Source organism: Tremella mesenterica (assembly GCF_000271645.1).
Source record: "Tremella mesenterica DSM 1558 unplaced genomic scaffold TREMEscaffold_18, whole genome shotgun sequence".
NCBI classification, from domain to species: domain Eukaryota; kingdom Fungi; phylum Basidiomycota; class Tremellomycetes; order Tremellales; family Tremellaceae; genus Tremella; species Tremella mesenterica.
In genome coordinates, this window is record NW_006711242.1 from 147063 (window position 1) to 164470 (window position 17408).

At 48.7% G+C, this 17408-nt stretch overlaps 6 protein-coding genes across 6 annotated transcripts in view; 5 read left to right on the forward strand and 1 right to left on the reverse strand.

The window, feature by feature from the left end:
- Positions 1-1357, forward strand: part of TREMEDRAFT_70362 (uncharacterized protein) — a gene marked incomplete at both ends in the record, with an annotated part of 4967 nt that extends 3610 nt beyond the window's left edge. The window contains 6 exons of the mRNA XM_007008107.1: positions 109-255; positions 502-521; positions 558-602; positions 668-762; positions 990-1093; positions 1304-1357. Coding sequence (XP_007008169.1) covers positions 109-255; positions 502-521; positions 558-602; positions 668-762; positions 990-1093; positions 1304-1357 — 465 coding nt within the window. The remainder of the gene's footprint in view (positions 1-108; positions 256-501; positions 522-557; positions 603-667; positions 763-989; positions 1094-1303) is intronic.
- A 980-nt stretch (positions 1358-2337) lies between these two features.
- Positions 2338-5357, forward strand: TREMEDRAFT_35751 (uncharacterized protein; the record flags this gene model as incomplete). The annotated part of the gene is made up of 9 exons (XM_007008061.1): positions 2338-2414; positions 2604-2662; positions 2973-3102; positions 3399-3462; positions 3583-3834; positions 3880-4024; positions 4181-4419; positions 4611-4709; positions 5031-5357. 9 exons carry the CDS (start codon positions 2338-2340, stop codon positions 5355-5357), a joined length of 1392 nt encoding a protein of 463 aa, XP_007008123.1.
- Positions 5358-6026: 669 nt separating this feature from the next.
- TREMEDRAFT_66018 (uncharacterized protein) lies at positions 6027-6404 on the forward strand (the record flags this gene model as incomplete). Its single annotated transcript, XM_007008108.1, has 1 exon — positions 6027-6404. The coding sequence occupies one exon, from the start codon at positions 6027-6029 to the stop codon at positions 6402-6404; it is 378 nt and encodes a 125-aa protein (XP_007008170.1).
- Positions 6405-6639: 235 nt separating this feature from the next.
- On the forward strand, positions 6640-8637 carry TREMEDRAFT_66019 (uncharacterized protein; the record flags this gene model as incomplete). Its single annotated transcript, XM_007008109.1, has 3 exons — positions 6640-6864; positions 7432-7780; positions 8006-8637. 3 exons carry the CDS (start codon positions 6640-6642, stop codon positions 8635-8637), a joined length of 1206 nt encoding a protein of 401 aa, XP_007008171.1.
- A 1195-nt stretch (positions 8638-9832) lies between these two features.
- Positions 9833-11317, forward strand: TREMEDRAFT_66020 (uncharacterized protein; the record flags this gene model as incomplete). The annotated part of the gene is made up of 2 exons (XM_007008110.1): positions 9833-10234; positions 10913-11317. 2 exons carry the CDS (start codon positions 9833-9835, stop codon positions 11315-11317), a joined length of 807 nt encoding a protein of 268 aa, XP_007008172.1.
- A 4411-nt stretch (positions 11318-15728) lies between these two features.
- On the reverse strand, positions 15729-17269 carry TREMEDRAFT_66022 (uncharacterized protein; the record flags this gene model as incomplete). Its single annotated transcript, XM_007008111.1, has 5 exons — positions 15729-15799; positions 15826-16409; positions 16460-16841; positions 16931-17105; positions 17132-17269. The coding sequence occupies 5 exons, from the start codon at positions 17267-17269 to the stop codon at positions 15729-15731; spliced, it is 1350 nt and encodes a 449-aa protein (XP_007008173.1).
- Positions 17270-17408: the final 139 nt, after the last annotated feature.

Genomic DNA, 17408 nt, shown 5'->3' on the forward strand with positions numbered 1-17408 from the left:
CCCCCCCCCCCCCCCCCCCCTTCTCCCCCCTCTTTCCTCTATTAAAGCCCTTTCTTCGCCCTTCTTTGAGCCCTTTCTCTTCCAACATGGATCCAAGCTAAAAAGTAGATCGACCCACAACGTACCGCCATGCTAGGAGCCAGTTACGGTGGTTATATGGCTAATTGGATAAACGGACATAACGTCTTTGGTTTCAAAGCTATTGTATGTCATGATGGGATCTTTGATACTCTCAGTACATATTATACGACCGAGGTGAGTTTCCTGTCCCCCCTTATTTTATCTTCCTTCGTACCCCATTGTGCCCCAAACATCTCCCATTTCACTGCTCGGACGAATCTCGTTTATTCTATGTGTATTGGCTTATCTGATCCGAACGATTGTTTCACTAGTCTTTTGCTGCTCATTGCCTGAGCGTGCTATTTTCTTGATGGTCAAGTGGAGAAAGGCTCCGTGTTTTATCATCTAGGTCAGTTAAGGAGGGAGGAGGCTGATAACCAGGAACTATGGTTTCCCACGGAGTGAGTACCACTTATACGAAAAGAGTTGACGGGAAGGGACTTCATGGGAACACCTCTTAGTTCAAGGTCGAATTATGAAAAGTGGGTGATTTCCCCTCTATCCTTTCATCAGGGGCTACAAGAAGAATGGGCAAAGCTGAAATTAGATGGAATCCAATGAATCATGTATCTGAATGGAATACACCGGAGTTGGTCATTCATTCTGGGAGAGATTATCGATTAGTAGATGGTCAAGGTTTTGGTGAGTTCCCTTTAAGTCATTCTCTCTTTAGTCCCTATCTTCTTGACGTATTCTCTATACTGAACAACATCAACAATACCATTTGGAGATCCTACTGCATCTCCACTCACCTTTCCCTTCTTTCCTACCCATTTCAGATGTCTTCACTAGTAACAGGTTGTTCGTATCTCGCACTCCACTATATGGGCACTCCGACATCGAAAAAGGACAGATGAACTTACTTGTAGCTACCTTCACAGCTCTTCAAACTCAAGGTGTCCCAAGTCGATTACTATACTTTCCTGATGAGAATCATTGGGTTTTAAAACCGCACAATTCAGTGAAATGGCATGTGCGTCTTATCTCTTCTTCCGTCCTTTCTTCCAACCCCTCCTTCATTGACCGTTCCCCTACTTCGTAGCTTGTCCTGCACCAGGTCGCAGTAGATCCTCACCGACTTCTTGGAGGTAGCCATCATCGACTCTCGGCCATGTCCAACATAGCTCGTCTCAAGTGGTTTTGTGTCCAAAAATGGCGACAGAGAGAAGTGGCTGATATGTAGCACGAAGTATTCCGTTGGTTAGAAGAATGGATCGGTGTCGGTCCTACCTCTTGACCTCGACCATTGTTCACAACATGTCTCAACTCGGTCTAAGTACAGCTCTTTTCATCGTGAGATGGTATATTCTTTTCTCACCCCTTGGAACTGCCGTATAGCCGTATAGCCGTGGGAGAGGAAAGGAAAGGAAAGGGAATTGTACAAAGTAGGTATTATAGGGGTAGTCATTCCTTTCATCGTCGAATGTACTGTACCTACAGTACACTTTTTTGTACTATTGCTACTCTGTATGTATATCCGGTGCATACATATATCATTTCTCTAACCCCGACCATCCCAGTTTAGCCAGCCTGTTCTTGGCGACCAAAGTTAATTTTGTATCATCGCTTACATCCGAAACTTTACTCGGTGGTCGTCCTCTCACTCACCATCTCTCCTCCATCTCTTCCCTCTCCCTCTCTCTCTCTCTCTCTCTCTCTCTCTCTGTATTCTTCCGAATTATATATCACCTTTCAACCTGTGTAGTGCTCTCTCTGTCATTCTCGTCGTTCCCCTGGCCATTAGCAGAAAGTGTCGAGCTACGGACCGATAATATCTCACATTCCATCTGGCCTACTCAAGCTTTTCGACCTAGTCCAGTAACTTTTCTTACCTCACTCTTCTATACCCAAGTCAGGCACTTGGAACAATCACGATTTTTCAAGCCCTTTTATGATTTTCTGTTCAAGGGTCTTTTCCCAATTTGCTTCCAAGCCATCCATCATATTCGTTATACAGGGGGAAAGGAAGATATGTCTAAGTCCACGGGTGAGGTCAAAGAACATACTGGTGTCAATCATGTTCATCCCGAATTTGAAAGATCTGGAAAAGAGAGTGAAACCATCCAAACCGCTATACAATCCAGTGGGATTGTACAATCTCGACCGCAAAGTCAGATAGATGGGATAGGAGAGATAGAATGGACAGAAAGGGAGAGAAGGATAGAAGAGGATGTAAAGAAGATAAACCAAACAACGGATTTAGGTGGGGAAAATGTTATGGGAACGAGAGGATATACTTTCGAACTGATCGTTTTGGGTAGTGGAGGAGGTCCTCTTGAGACTGATTGTTCTGGGTGAGTTTGAGTTTTCGTTTGTTTCTGTAACTCAATCACGAAGATGCAACTAAACCATGCGATGTTTAGTCGAGTTAGTGGTTTACTGGTTTGTCAAACCACCGGTCAGCGGTCTGCGGGAAAGATCATGGTATTTCACAATTTGGATAAAGTAATCATGAAGATAATGATCAGTGCTCATGATTATAGATATCTATTGAAACCGATCAACAGACGATGGGAAGATGGTTTTTTAGCTCTTGAAGGAGGTGAGTTATACATCATTCCTTCCTCACCCTTTCCACGTCTTAAATTCCTCCTCTACCCTTTGCGACGTCTTCATTTACACATCGTCTTCTCCATCTCCTACATTATCACTTCATCTCCCCCTCCTCCATTATTCTCCGTCTTGCAAAGCAGGGGAAAGGGTTAACAATCTGTCTCCGTCCGATATGACATTGACCATCATGCACAGTATCAAAAGCATGGGCCCGACCTACTTGTTCCTTCGATTTTCTGAAGAGAAGAGCGAGGAGTTTCTGCAAGGATAAGCGAGGATGTGTAAAAGCTCATGACCAGGTTCCGGATTAGGAGCTTTGGTTTCTCTTTTTCGAGAGAAGGACTCAAGTGATATGTTCCCGGATCTCGTATTCCCTTCAACACACAATACTCCGGTTTTGAAAGCTGCTTATGTATTTTCTTTCCTCGAGTGAGTCTTCATTATCTCCTTCCTCTTACATTTCCTCATACTCCCTCCTACCCCCCATTATCTACCCTATCGAGTCTGCTAAATTTCTCCCTTCTGTCCACACTATGTCGTATGTCCAATTTACTTAACGTCTCTCTTCTGTTCCCACCGTACTCTTCACCAAATCTATTGAACCTCTCTTCAATTCTCAGAACAGAGAATAAAGAGTAGACTACCACTCGGCTGCTCACATTTTTATATTCCAATTTTTATCTGACTACTCTGCTATTACCCAAAGCTCAAAGCTTATGTCCCAGATGTTACCTCATCACCCACGCTCATTTAGATCATAACCTCTCTCTTATCCTTCTTTCCGGTTCTGTTCCTTCCCGTATCCCTCCCCCGTCCCATCCCATCACTCCATTATCCCCTCTACCACATTCACAAACCCCTATACCTGAAGCCAGCACCTCTTCCTCTCCCAAACAGCACCTTTCAAAGTCGATCCCTCATGATAACTCTCAATCTATCACTCCAACCAATCCTCCACCACGAATAATAGAAGTTGAACCTCCCCCTCCCGTAAGACCTCCAGTTTACGCCATAAAACATACTCTTGATAAACTCGCCATGGCGTACGGAGGTGATCTCTGGCCTCAGTTAGGTTCATGGGCTCAAGAAGAACTCCCTGAGAACCGTAAGAAAAGACGGAAAACTTCTTTAGCTCACACTGGTCCAAATGACGGTAGCGGTGTTATCTTCTCTCCGTAAGCTTAATAATCTCACCATACTCAATAGCTGATCTATAGTCTGATCTTGGCTCAAACTCATCGTCCTTTACATCCGACATTACCAATCACAACCTTGGCTTTTCCGGTGAATCACGGTTGTACTTCTAAAGGAACGTATGAATCTTCAGCTTTTTTCATACGATACGATCCTGGTGCTTTATCTTCAAATTCTGAATCAGTCATACATCAGGACTCTCATAATCTCTCTTCATCTCAACGTCCCTCTTTGCTCACGTCATTCGGTGATGTTGATTCCTCCACTCAACGGTCATCTTCTAGTACGACCTCTTCTTCTCACCTCCACGCAGAGACGAAGTCATCGATTCCGCTTGCGGGACACAGCGATGTCAAACACGTTGATACAACTGTGAGGAATTCCGGAGAGGGTAGGGAATTCTTATTCTTTGGGGATGTGGAAAGTGGTTGGAGATCTGATGGAGAGCTGAATATTGATCAAGCCCGAGGAGAGGAGAGTGAGCGTTTGAACAGAGCTATATGGGATGAAGCAGCCACTAGTTGGATCGAAGGAAGATTAGCAGGGGTTTTTGTAAGTTTTAAACTCTTCCCCGTGTCCCCTCACCCATACTCCTCTGTCCCTCTGACACTTCGTTCCACCACTTTCTGTACTATTCGAGTATTACATTACTGTCACCTGGGACCTGGGACCGGGTAAAGGGTATTTTTTGGGAAAATGGAGTGAATAAGTTAACTTCATCGACAGTTTCACTGATAAATCAGATAGAATGCTCATACGACTCATCCCGTCCACAATCACTCATGTTCGGTCACCTATCTCCCCCTGGTTTGTATCACGAATTAACCACTTTGGCCACTTTGGTCCGTTCACGTCTTCCACTCCCTCCTAATGGGGCCGAATCACCATCTCGCCAAATTAAAATCTCGAACAATACACCCACATCTAGCATAGATACCAAATCACAATCATTTCATAACGTACCATCACAATCCAATCATCACTTGCTTGCATCTGATATGAGCACAAAATCAACTACATCAACGCGATCTACTACCTCGTCACAGTCGTCATACAAAAGAGATGTTGTAACATCAAAAGTCCCCAATAACAACCCAGAACAATATATGACACATTCTCCTCTCAGTCCAATCATGACAACCCCATACACCGCACCGACCCAGATAATCAAACCACTTAAAGGTTTGAGGATATTCGTAACGCATATGAAAGAGAATCTTCTTCCTCATCCTAGTGGAAGACCCTTGCAGGAGATTATAATGTCCGAGTTGGTGGACCTGGAGGATAAGGGAAAGTTGGGTGTGGAGTTTATTCATGTTAAGAGGGGTGATAGGATATGTGAGTTTGTCAACAATCTTACACTCCCTTTCTTGTCTCCCATCATTCCATACTTCTTCCGGCTGCCACTGCCCCTTTGCAAATCAAGTCGGCAAAATTCCTTCTTTCCGATAGAAAAACAACCACTGTCATTGGTCGTTTCCACTATGTGAATGACTTTTGTTTGTGTCATACTCTCATATCCAACCATGTCATGTAGCTGATGATAGTGATCTGAGTCATTTTTCTCCCGCGCTCATGAACATGTCTATCATCCATCAACCAACATGCGGCCATTACGTTCGTATCGACTCCCCCTGAATGGCATCTTACTGATCTCTGAAGTTCACCCCTGACATCCTTAACACTATGTGCGATGGAAGCTCATTCTGGATCCTGGAACAAACTCTATGTGAAGTCATATTCAACTGACAATCTCCCGTATGTTCACTGACATCCTCCACATCCGTACGAGTACAAGATTGGACAAACTGAACACACTGTATTCCCCTGCTAGTGCTTGAAAGCAGTGTTGTTCACTGAGTTTGAAATATCAAGTCCGACTTTCTCCATATCAGTCCTCCTCCGACATCTGCGGGTGCACACATCGGTCGATCCGTTCCTCTTTTTCGATGAGGTGGTGATCACTACCTCTATATGTTCCGGCCGAGGTCGTTTCTTCATACTGATGTGTGTTGTGTCTGGATCACGTATCACTTACTTACTCAGCACAAAAGCTGTGTTGAGGATTCGAGCTGTGTTTTTTCATGTCCGACCTGCGAAATCGGTCGGAGTCGGAGTTTGCCACTTATCCTGCGTTTCTTATAACAGTCGTTTCCCACATGTATTCGATGTACTTTCTCAACACAGGATTAACTTTAACTTCGGACATGGACGGGAGCCCAGAACCGAGTGCTTTTTCACATGACATTTCTGATGCGAATGGCGAGGAGCAGTTACGCAACATTATGGGTGATCTGTCCTTGACTCCCAAGTCAGAGATAAACCGTCCGGTACCAGCTTCATCGGGGGAAGAGGACGATGACGGTGAAGATCTCGTGGGGGACGAGATCGAAATGGATGAAGGAAGTGAACACTCTACTGGATTCACTCCCACCATTAATGGAAACGATAGACCTCTGAGGAGGATCTTCACCTCGGGCGTTTTGGGCAACATGTTAGCCGATAGAATCGGGCCAGGACGGCCGAACCGCCGTTAGAATTACCCCTTCCGTCGAATATTTCTCCGTTCAACTTATCCTCTGAACTTTATTCGATCGTCTCTGGTTTTATGCGTGTGAGTGGAATGTGATAAGTATAGAGACATGTAGAATTGATGCATGCTCTTTTTCCCCTCTGTATTATCATCTAATATCAGCAAACAGATTAACAGTCGGAAGTCACATACCTTCTGTGTATAACAAAGGCAAGTTCCCATTTCTAACTCTCCTCATAATGACCTCCGTGTCGTCTAAGATCTCTCTTGAGAACCACCCAAAGTTATCCCACGATCCAGCATCGTATGCTCCGTGGAGGAAGTCGATCGAGGTGTATCTACAGATAGGTGACGTGTGGAATATCGTCACAGGTAATGATACCGAACCTGGTCGCATAGGGGTGAGATCGGCAGCTGAGAGGGCGGGATCAGTACCTCCTACCACGCCCGTCGAAGGGCAAGTGGTTGGTAGAAGGATTACTGGAGAAGAGTGGAAGGAATGGGAAAAGTGGCAAGCGAGGGAGAATAAAGCGCAGGGGATGATCAAGGGAACAGTGTCGGATGCTGTGATGCTTGATATATCTGAGAAGATGTCAGCTAAAGAAATGTGGGACTACTGCATAGCCCTGCATGTAACAGCGACGATCGAGAATCAAAGGAATGTCCGTCAAGCGTTGTTTAGCTATGACTTAAGGGACGATGCGACGGCCGAAGAAATGGCTAAGCATGTGGAGGATTTCTCGAAGACGATGTCCGAAGCGAAATTGGTGGGGTTGAAGTTTAACTCACAGGATCGAGCTGGGTTATTCCTCAATACCATTCTAGCACCATCCTACAGGATCATTCAGATCGAAGTAACATCCCTCATAGCAGAGGAAAGAACTTGGGAAAAGGTCTTATCGATCTTCAATAAAGAAACGGCGAGACGTAAAGCGCGCCCTGTTGGTAGAACCAATAGGAAGGGATTCGCGATGTTCGTCGAAGGAAATAAAGGAATAAGGGTGAACCGAGATAATATCTCTGATGGTCAGCCCAGGAAAGAAACTAGAAAGTGTTATAACTGTGACACTGTAGGACATCTAGCGAAGTACTGTCGTAAACCTAAAAGAGAGGATACGAACAGGAAAGAAAACGCAGATGTAAAGGATGGAGGTAAAAAGAAATGGAGGAATAATAAGAATAATAAGAAAGGACATACGGTCTCGAAGGATGAGAACCAGTCCAAGGATAACTCCAAAACCTCCTTGATGTATTCGTCATTGGATGGTGAACACGAGGCGTGGGCCGGGATGGTGTTACGGGGTAACAACGAATCGAGAGGACTCTATCGAGTTCGACGGATTAGGACAGAGGAAAGCGGGAGTTGGAGGCAGTGCTGCAGTAGGTAGGGACGGGTTTTCCCTTTTCGAGATTTCCCCACTGGGTTTGCTCAAAAGCGGTTTTTCACCTGTCCGAGTATGTACATAGACGCTTGCAGTAGGAACTGAGAGGAGGACACGGATACCTGTAGACAGTATATAGTACAATCAGCAAAGTACCAACTTTGCTGATTCTTCAATATCATTCTTTGGCTACATCGATTGCAGAGGAGACACGATCCATTAGCACCAGAGCCCCTAGATTTCCACGAGACCTCCATCGAGTTCGACCCAACCTGCGACCTAGTCGTCGTGTTTCCAGTACCGTTACAAGTTGAAGAATCAGCCTTACGCACCTTGGGTCGAATCGGAGAGTACTGTATGCTCACCAGAGGGAAAGCGCGGAAAATGATACCAGAAAAAGAGGAGTTGGAACAAGGGCTGGTCCCAGAGGAAGAAATACCAACAAGTTCTTCGAGAAGTACCATTTCACATGATCTCACTTCTACTACCACTACCCCAGATCCGCTAAATGAATTATCGCAGCAGTTGTCACAATTGTTAGCCATTATGACGATGCAACAAAAGGAACAAAATGCATTAAGGGAAGAACTGGCTACGATGAAAGCTGACCGACAGAACCAACAGATACTCACATCGAAAGGGGCAAGTTTGATCGAAGTCGAAGAAAACAAGCCGTGTTTGGAGCCAAAACTTACCAACAACGAACGAACAGGAAGAACCAGGTGTGCGGATCCACCTACCTTCAGTGGAGAACGAGGAGAATTGGACAACTTCCTTGCAGCATGTCACATGAACTTCGAATTCAAAGGGGCAGAGTACGCCACCGATCGCAGAATGTCACGAACTACGTCGTAACACCTCGATTACTCCACCAACAATGACCCTCCTTTGGCCATCAAAACCCCATCACGCCTTAACCTCTTTACTCTACACGTAACTCAGGACTTCTGACACCAAGTACGGCGAAGTTAGACGGAGTTAGGCTAAGTAGGGACAATGGGAGCAGAAGTACGGCGAAGTTAGACGGGGTTAGGCTAAGTAGGGACAATGGGAACAGAAGTGCGGCGATGTTAGGCGGGGTTAGGCTAATTAGGGACAATGGGAGCAGAAGTGCGGCGATGTTAGGCGGAGTTAGGCTAAGTAGGGACAATGGGAGCAGAAGTGCGGTGATGTTAGGCGGAGTTAGTCGAAGGAGGAAGAGGATGGCCGAGGGCTCGGGGAAGTTGGACGAAGTGCGTTGAAGTACGTCAAAGCGCGAGAGGGTTGGATGAACGTCTAGGAGGAGTAGATAATATTAGCTGAGAAGATCGCTGAAGTTCTTCAGCGATCCTTGATTGTTGTCAGTAGTGAAAGACAGATAGAGATAGCTATAAATCAAGATACATCGCCATCAGTAGAACAAAACCCTAGTTAGAGTAACTACGCCGAAGTACGCCGTAGTTACACCCCTTTCGACGTCTGCGCCCTCCTGGTTGGGTGAGACATCGACTCAGAGCGTGAAGTTAGCCGAGGTTCGTCGACCGTCGGTCTATTAAGAAATAGTTGTTCGACGGCCGTGACAGTATCAAGGATCGCTCTTACCGACGACCCGTGCGAACCTCGGAGAAGTACAAAGATCGAAGGAGGAAGAGGATGGCCGAGGGTTCGGGGAAGTTGGACGAAGTGCGTTGAAGTACGTCAAAGCGCGAGAGGGTTGGATGAACGTCTAGGAGGAGTAGATAATATTAGCTGAGAAGATCGCTGAAGTTCTTCAGCGATCCTTGATTGTTGTCAGTAGTGAAAGACCGATAGAGATAGCTATAAATCAAGATACATCGCCATCAGTAGAACAAAACCCTAGTTAGAGTAACTACGCCGAAGTACGCCGTAGTTACACCCCTTTCGACGTCTGCGCCCTCCCGGTTGGGTGAGACATCGACTCAGAGCGTGAAGTTAGCCGAGGTTCGTCGACCGTCGGTCTATTAAGAAATAGTTGTTCGACGGCCGTGACAGTATCAAGGATCGCTCTTACCGACGACCCGTGCGAACCTCGGAGAAGTACAAAGATAATATGGAACCAGAAAGAAGAATTACACGAGGGATGAGTAGGGATGGAGACAGGATGGAGGAGAACGAGAGGAGAGCATTGGAGGAGCTTAGCAGAGCAATGGGGCAGGACCTTGGAGTGGAGGATAGTGTGGGGGGATCAATTCAAGGAGATGAGTTCGTTCCACCGGTGCCTTCTAACCCTCCTTCTCCTCCGTCTAATGCTCTCCCACCTGCGGGATCCCCACTTGGATCAGACCAAACCCCACGCCCAAGAGAAAACACTGGAAGTACGGCGAACTTGGGAGAAGAAGGAACACAAGGGGTGGTGTTGGCCTTGATGCAGATGGTGGCGAATATGAACAAAGACATGATGGAGGAGAGAAGGCGTAGGGAGGAATGGGAACAGAGAAGAGAAAGGGATACAGTGGGCGGGATTGCAGAAGGGATATCAGAAGGAGTGAGGTACGCCATGGGACGGCAAACTTCGGCGACCCCAAGCGTAGTGGGCGAACAACGGAAGGGGATAAAGCTACCTAACCCAGACCTCTGGAGAGGAGATCGGAACAAGTTAACCGCTTTTCTGTCTGAGTGCGACGTACATTTCGAATTGAACTCTCATCTTTTCCCCGACGACACTAAGAAAGTCTTTTTCATGATCTCTCATCTACGCGAAACACCTCTTCTTGCAGTGCAGCCCGATCTATCCAAAAGACCTCTTCCTGAGTACCTCACGACACACGATCAGTTCGTTAAGTACCTCAAGACTAACTTTGGCGATCCAGACGAAGAAGGAACTGCGGCCCGACAACTTAACGACCTCAAGCAAACCGGGTCTGCTTCGGACTACTTCTCCGCCTTCCAGCGACATGTTGCGATTCTTAAGTGGTCTGATGATGGAAACCTAGTTGACCGAGCCAAGAAAGGACTAAAATCGCACCTTCTAGATGAAATTGCAAGACACGGTAGATCGTTTGGGACTGTGAAAGAGCTATTGGAGTTTGTGATTCCCTTGGACAACCGCCTGTGGAGGAGACAAGTGGAGAAGGAGGCAGAGAGGAAAAGGGAAGGAGGGATAAGGACAACGACAGGGATGGAAAGTCAGAGGACGGAGAAGAAAGAAGAGAAGAAATGGGAAAAGGGGCAACCTTCGGCGCAGGGTGGTGTCCAGGCGGCTATGATGTCGACGGTGGTAAAGAGTACACCGTCAAACATCGACGAAGTTCGCCGAAGATGGCCTAGGCCGAGCTCCGATCTGAGGGAGACAAGGAGGAAGGAGGGGAAGTGTACCGAGTGTGGTGGAGCAGGACATTGGCTGAAGGAATGCCCTGTAAGGGAGGCTAAGGTTAAGGTTGGACTGTTGCCTCCATGGGGGGAGAAGTTCGGAGAACGTGGTGGAGGATCGGGAGGGAACGCAGTACCTCTCGGACAGAGGAGGAACTTGAATGCGGTTGGAGGAGAAGTAGATTTGGAAGAGGACCAGGGAAAAGAAGAGGACCTGTCGCAGTAGGCGAGGCTCGGCGGGTCCGCCATATTCTCTCGGCCACCATTCCCAAACCCATAAAAGAAACACAGCTGATGGAGCCAGAGGATTGTGAATACAAAAATACACCACTCAGTACCCCTTGTTCATGCAATGTCGATAATCATCTCCTCATCCCTTCCGTTTCCAGAGATCAACCTAAATCGGACATTTTCATTAATGGAATAAAGCTAACTACGCTCTGGGACACTGGAGCTACTTGTTCATATATAAGCCCTAGGGCAGCAGCGAAGATAGGTGTAGAAAAGAGGCGATATCAGGTGAGCGTACCCGTTCACATGTTCGACGGCTCGGTGAGTGTCGCTGGACCCATCACCGAGTTTGTCGAAGTCGGATTTAGTTTGACGAAGGACGCCGAAGTGCGATCTGTTTGTCTCGATGTAACAACGCTCTGCGACGCAGATGTTGTGATAGGGTGGGATTGGATGAGGAAGGAAGGGGTTGTCCTTGATGGAAGAGACAACTCGGTGAAATTTCCCATCCCTACCCCACCAAGTGCGGCGAAGTTAGCGGCCATAGGGCTGGCGACTCTGACGGACGCGATAGACCTCCGCGGCGAAGATGAGCTTGAAGAGCTGAGCCCGGAGGAACAAGACGAGTTGTTCCAGGTAGTTCCTGAACAATACCACCAGTACATTGACGTTTTTAATCCGAAGAAGGGAGGAGAGACCCTTCCCCCTTCAAGGTCCTACGATTTGAAGTTTGAGCTTAAGGAGGGGGCGAACCTTAAGGTCGCCTCCCTCTATGCTCAAGGAGAAGATCAGAGACGCGCGCTGAGAGACATACTAGATCGCGAAATCGCCGCTGGCCGAATTCGGGCAAGTAACTCGCCATACGGCTCACCAATGTTTATGATACCGAAGAAAGCCGAAGGACAATGGCGAATGGTCATCGACTATCGAAAACTGAACGAAGCGACCATACCAGATGCCTACCCTCTCCCTCTAATAGGTCAAATTACCGAAGAACTTGGAAAAGCAAGGTATTTCAGCAAACTAGATCTAATTGGAGCATACCAATTGTTGAGGGTGACAGGGGGACATGAACACCTGACGGCGTTCAGGACACAGTATGGTATGTTTGAATCTCTGGTTGTTCGTGATGGGCTGCGAAACGCCCCCGCGGTCTTCCAACACTTCCTAAATGAGGTGTTTAGAGAGCTACTAGGGAATGGAGTCGTGGTCTACATTGACGATATCCTCATTTATGGGAATACGTTGGAGGAATTACGAGGAACTACGGCGAAGGTCTTTGAGGTACTGCGGAAGGCGAGCCTGTACGTGAAAGCTAGTAAGTGCGAGTTCGAAAGAGATTCGGTGGTGTTTCTAGGTTTCGTGGTATCCTCTAAAGGTGTATCGGTGAACCCAGAATACATTGATGCCATCACTTCCTTCCCACGTCCTAAGAATCTACGAGAGTCAAGGGGATTCATTGGAGTTGTAAGCTATTACAGGCGCTTTGTCCCCAACTTCTCGAAGATTGCTAGACCTATCAATGACTTGACAAGGAAGGAGGTACCATTTGTATGGGGAGTTGAACAGGAGTCAGCCTTCAAAGAGTTGAAGGCTAGGATGTGTACTGCGCCGGTATTAGCCCATTTTGACCCTACATTGAAGACGATATTACAGACAGATGCGTCGTTCTTCGGCTGGGGGTTCATAATTTCGCAGATCAACACGGCTGGTCAAGAACACCCGGTAGCTATTGAGTCTGGTGCCTTCAACACAGCTCAGCTGAATTATACGGTAGGAGAAAAGGAGTTCCTCGCTGTAGTGGAGGGTTTCAGAAGAAGGAGACACTTATTATTGCAGGTAGAAACCACAGTACTTACCGACCATCTAAACCTTACCTACTGGATGGAGCCGAAACAACTCAGTCCTCGGCAAGGTAGGTGGGTAGAGGAGCTAGCTAACTTCAGGTTTAAAATGGTTTATCGGCCAGGAACCCAGGCAAGTCTTCCAGATGGATTATCTAGACGGGCGGACTATCATTCCGGGAAAGGAAGTACCATGGTACAAGAGAGCAACCTTATCCAAGGTCTGCCGAAGTTCGACGAAGTTGACGCCACCACGTCGGAGTTGCGTCACCTCCTTCGAGCATTGCAAGGGACAAGGGAGGTAGAGGAAAATGATCTTGTGGACCCTATGGATCTAGTACTTGGAGTTCAGGAGGACGAAGACATAGAAGGGGTCAGAGAAGAATTATTAGGAGTCGTTTGCGCTGAGTGTTCTCATCCTACGTGTAACGATAACGTGCAGGAACCAGGATCAATCACCGAACTACGCCGTAGTTCGCGGTCTCCTTTAATACTTCGTGGGGGATGGAACTCAAGAGGGTTCCTCACGTTCGATGGTCGAACTTATGTGCCGAACTACGCCGATGCTCGACTAAAGATAATGAAGACGCGGCATGACTCGGTCCTAGCGGGTCACCCAGGCTCAGCGAAGACTCTCGAGCTAGTCCTACGGGACTACGTTTGGGTTGGAGTAAGGAAGGATGTTGAAGATTACATCGCTGGATGTGCGGTGTGTCAGAGAGCAAAGACTAACAGGCAGAGACCCCATGGAGAGCTTAAACCACTGGAAGTGGCTACGAAGCCATGGTCCAGCATTTCGATGGATTTCATTGAAGAGCTCCCGAATTCCCATGGATACAATTCCATCTTAGTAGTGGTGGACCGGTTGACCAAATGGGCCATTTTTATCCCGACTACGACGAAGTTAACCGCAGCTGGCCTATCCGAGTTGATAATGGACTATGTGGTAGCTCAGCATGGGCTACCAGAGAACATAGTGTCTGACAGGGGATCGAAGTTTACCTCGAAATTTTGGAAGAACTTGACCGATAGTCTCGGGATAAGACTACATCTCTCTACTGCATATCATCCGCAGACTGATGGACAGACTGAACGAACCAACCAATCCTTAGAGCTCTACCTTCGAATCTTCACTTCTTATCAGCAGAACGATTGGTCGAAGCTACTAGCTCGAGCTAGTTTCGCCTACAATAACACCCACCATTCCGCGATTAATAAGACACCATTCTATGCGAACTATGGATATCATCCTCGGTGGGCGGAAGAGATCAAGGCCAGTGAAGTCGAAGTACCCGCTGCTACGGTGATGGTAAAAGACTTGACTGAAATACACAAGGATTGTATCGAAGGAATTGAGAAAGCTAATGAGAGGTACGCCGAAGGATACAATAGGAAACACCGGGCTACGCCGAACTTCGTGGAAGGAGACCTAGTGATGCTGTCGTTAGAGAATATTAAGACGAAGAGACCAATGAAGAAGTTAGATGTTAAGCAAAGTGGGCCGTACAAAGTAGTACGGCAGGTGGGTTCTCATGCTTGTAAATTGGAACTACCAGGAACGATGGCAGGTATCCATGACGTATTCCATGTCTCCTTGCTCCGTCCTTATCATCCTCCAGTATTCCCTGGTCAGCAAGCTGAACCACCTGGCCCAGTAGAGGTAGATAATGTAGGGGAATCGTGGGAGGTAAAAGACATTGTAGACTCTAGAGTAAATAAGAGGTCAGGAAAGTTAGAGTACTTGGTGGAGTGGTTAGGTTACGAAGGAACAGACGACTCAGTATCATGGGAACCAGTGGAGAACGTCGATGGAGCTGACGACATATTGGCGAAGTTCCACGAACTTCACCCTACTAAGCCGAAGGAAGGGCGACTGCGAAGGGCTAGGAGATAGAACGTACTGCATACAACATAGGATTACAGCTACGTACCGCTCACTTGTCCTTACTCTTACCCTTACCTTTTCCTTTTCCTTTCTCCTTCGATCTACTCGGTCCCGCGGGATTGGTGTGGAGGCTACCGATGACCGAAGGTAGATCGAGAGTCTCAGACGGGAACGCAGTAGAGAGAGAAGCATTCCATGCCCGATTCATAGCCCCGAAGAAGTCACCGAAGTCCTGGACATCTCGAGCAGCTTGCATGCTCGGAGTCCTCCACAGAGAACGTATGGTCCGTAGACACTCGAAGGGAAGACTGAGGAGGTCGAGAGCAGTCTGGGCGGAAGCTGGGACACGAGAACTACTACGGCGACCTAACCAGTCAAGGGACGGTGGTGGCTCATACGCCATAGGAGTGACTAGGAAGGGGGTGTCGAACAGTCTTCGGCGAACATCGGCTATCTCAGTAAGGCTTCGGCGAGAGACGGCCGCTAACCTTGTCCTTGCTTCGTCGTCCAGAGCCCCAGTGTTGACTACATCTACTAACGCCGCAGTAAGATTGTTTAAAGCGTTAGCTTGACGAGAAGAGAAGTCAAGCAGGAGAGATGTATCATTTCGGGCGGCCTCAAGCTGAGTAGTGAGACCGAGGACGAGAGAACGATAAGTGGCGAATTCCTTTTCGTCCTCAGGAATACGGACGTCCAGGGAGATACGAGGGTGGACGAGGGACAACCGGGGAGCAGAGGGACCAGCACGCTGAGTATCTTCACTTTCCACATCACCATCATTGAAGGCAACCTCCTTCCCTTTAGATTTCCCTTTTGATTTCTTTAAAGAAGACTTCGGTGTCTTCTGGGAAGCAGAGGGAGGGGTGACGGGAGGGGCCGCCGAAGTGGCCGGAGGAACAGAAGGACGCCGACTTCGGGTGCTGTGAGCCGGAGGAGAAGCTACCACTGGAGAGGACGGACGTGGCGCCGAAGGACGAGAGGCCGAAGGACGGGAGGCCGAAGGAGCAGAGGCCGAAGGACGGCGAGAAGACGAAGGAGGAACAGCCGGGAGACGTGATGGGCCGGCCACAGGAGCGAAGGGCGACGGCGACGGAGGCGACGGGCGGAGGTCCGGCGAAGTACGGCGAACCGACCGGAGAGACGAAGACGGTACCCGCGAACGGGGGACAGACGCTGGAGTCTGAGGAGGGGGGAAGGGCGAAGAGTCGGAGGGACGGGGCGGGATGTCCCGGGCAGAGGAAACGGGACAGAAGGAGCAGGGGCCAGACGTGCATGAAGCACAACGGAGGGCCTTGTTGTGTGGCCTGACTGCCTTGAGGCAGGGCCAGTTTGGACGATTATACGTGATAATCTCACGTCTACTAATTAGCAGGAGTAACTTCGGCGTAGAACGAATAGGTGGACTCACCGGCAACGATCACACGCTTCGTCAACACCAACCGCGATCCAACGACCAGGCTCGGACTTCATCTTCTCCCACAAGTACTCTTCTTCCCGCAGTGATCTCTTCACCCGTTTGGGCGAAGGCTCCCCTCTGGGAGAAGGGGGGGGAGCAGCGACGGGGGCGGCGGGAGCAGGACCGGCGGCGGGAGCAGGACCGGGGGCGGGAGCAGGAGCGATGGCGGCGGCAGCAGCGGCGGCAGCGGCGGCAGCGGCGATGGCGTTGGGGGGGGGGAGAACCCCGGAAGAGGAAGAAGAAGAGGAAGAAGAAGAAGAGGAAGAAGAAGAAGAGGAGAGGGAACGGCGTCGTTTCTGGCCCACAATTTGAGCAGGGGGAGGGGCAGGAGCGGCTGCGAGTTAGCAATGTCTTGGAGAGCTAAAGAACAGATAAACAAGGCCAAGTTCGGCGAAGGTGTGAGAGGTTGGACGAAGAACTCACGCTCAGGACTATCTACGTTGTTGTCCTCTACACTAACCGCCACCATATCATCATCCGAGTGTTCCTCTAACTCGGTTTCACCCTCCGACACGATTCTATCATCCTCATCACTATAATCACCCCCTTTTCCTTCGAAGTCTGACTGATCGTCCGACTCCGAACCACTGAGCGACTCCTGGTCGGAGGAGGACGGAGACTCACCAGGACGAAAGGCGGGCGTCCTGCGGCGAGGGCTGGCGGCAGGAGGGGAAGCAGAGCGAGAACCAGGAGGAGGAGAAGCAGAGGGAGAACCAGCGGGAGGACCGACGGGAGGAGAAGCGGAGCGAGGAGGCGGGACATCGCCAGACGGCTCTCCTCAAAGAGAGGGTGTCGAGGCCGAGGGAGGAGACTTGGCGAGATCTGTCGTCGAAGGAAACTGAACATCAGGCTAAGTCCGGCGAAGTAAAGGTAAGTGTCGAGGAATAACTCACGAGCAGAC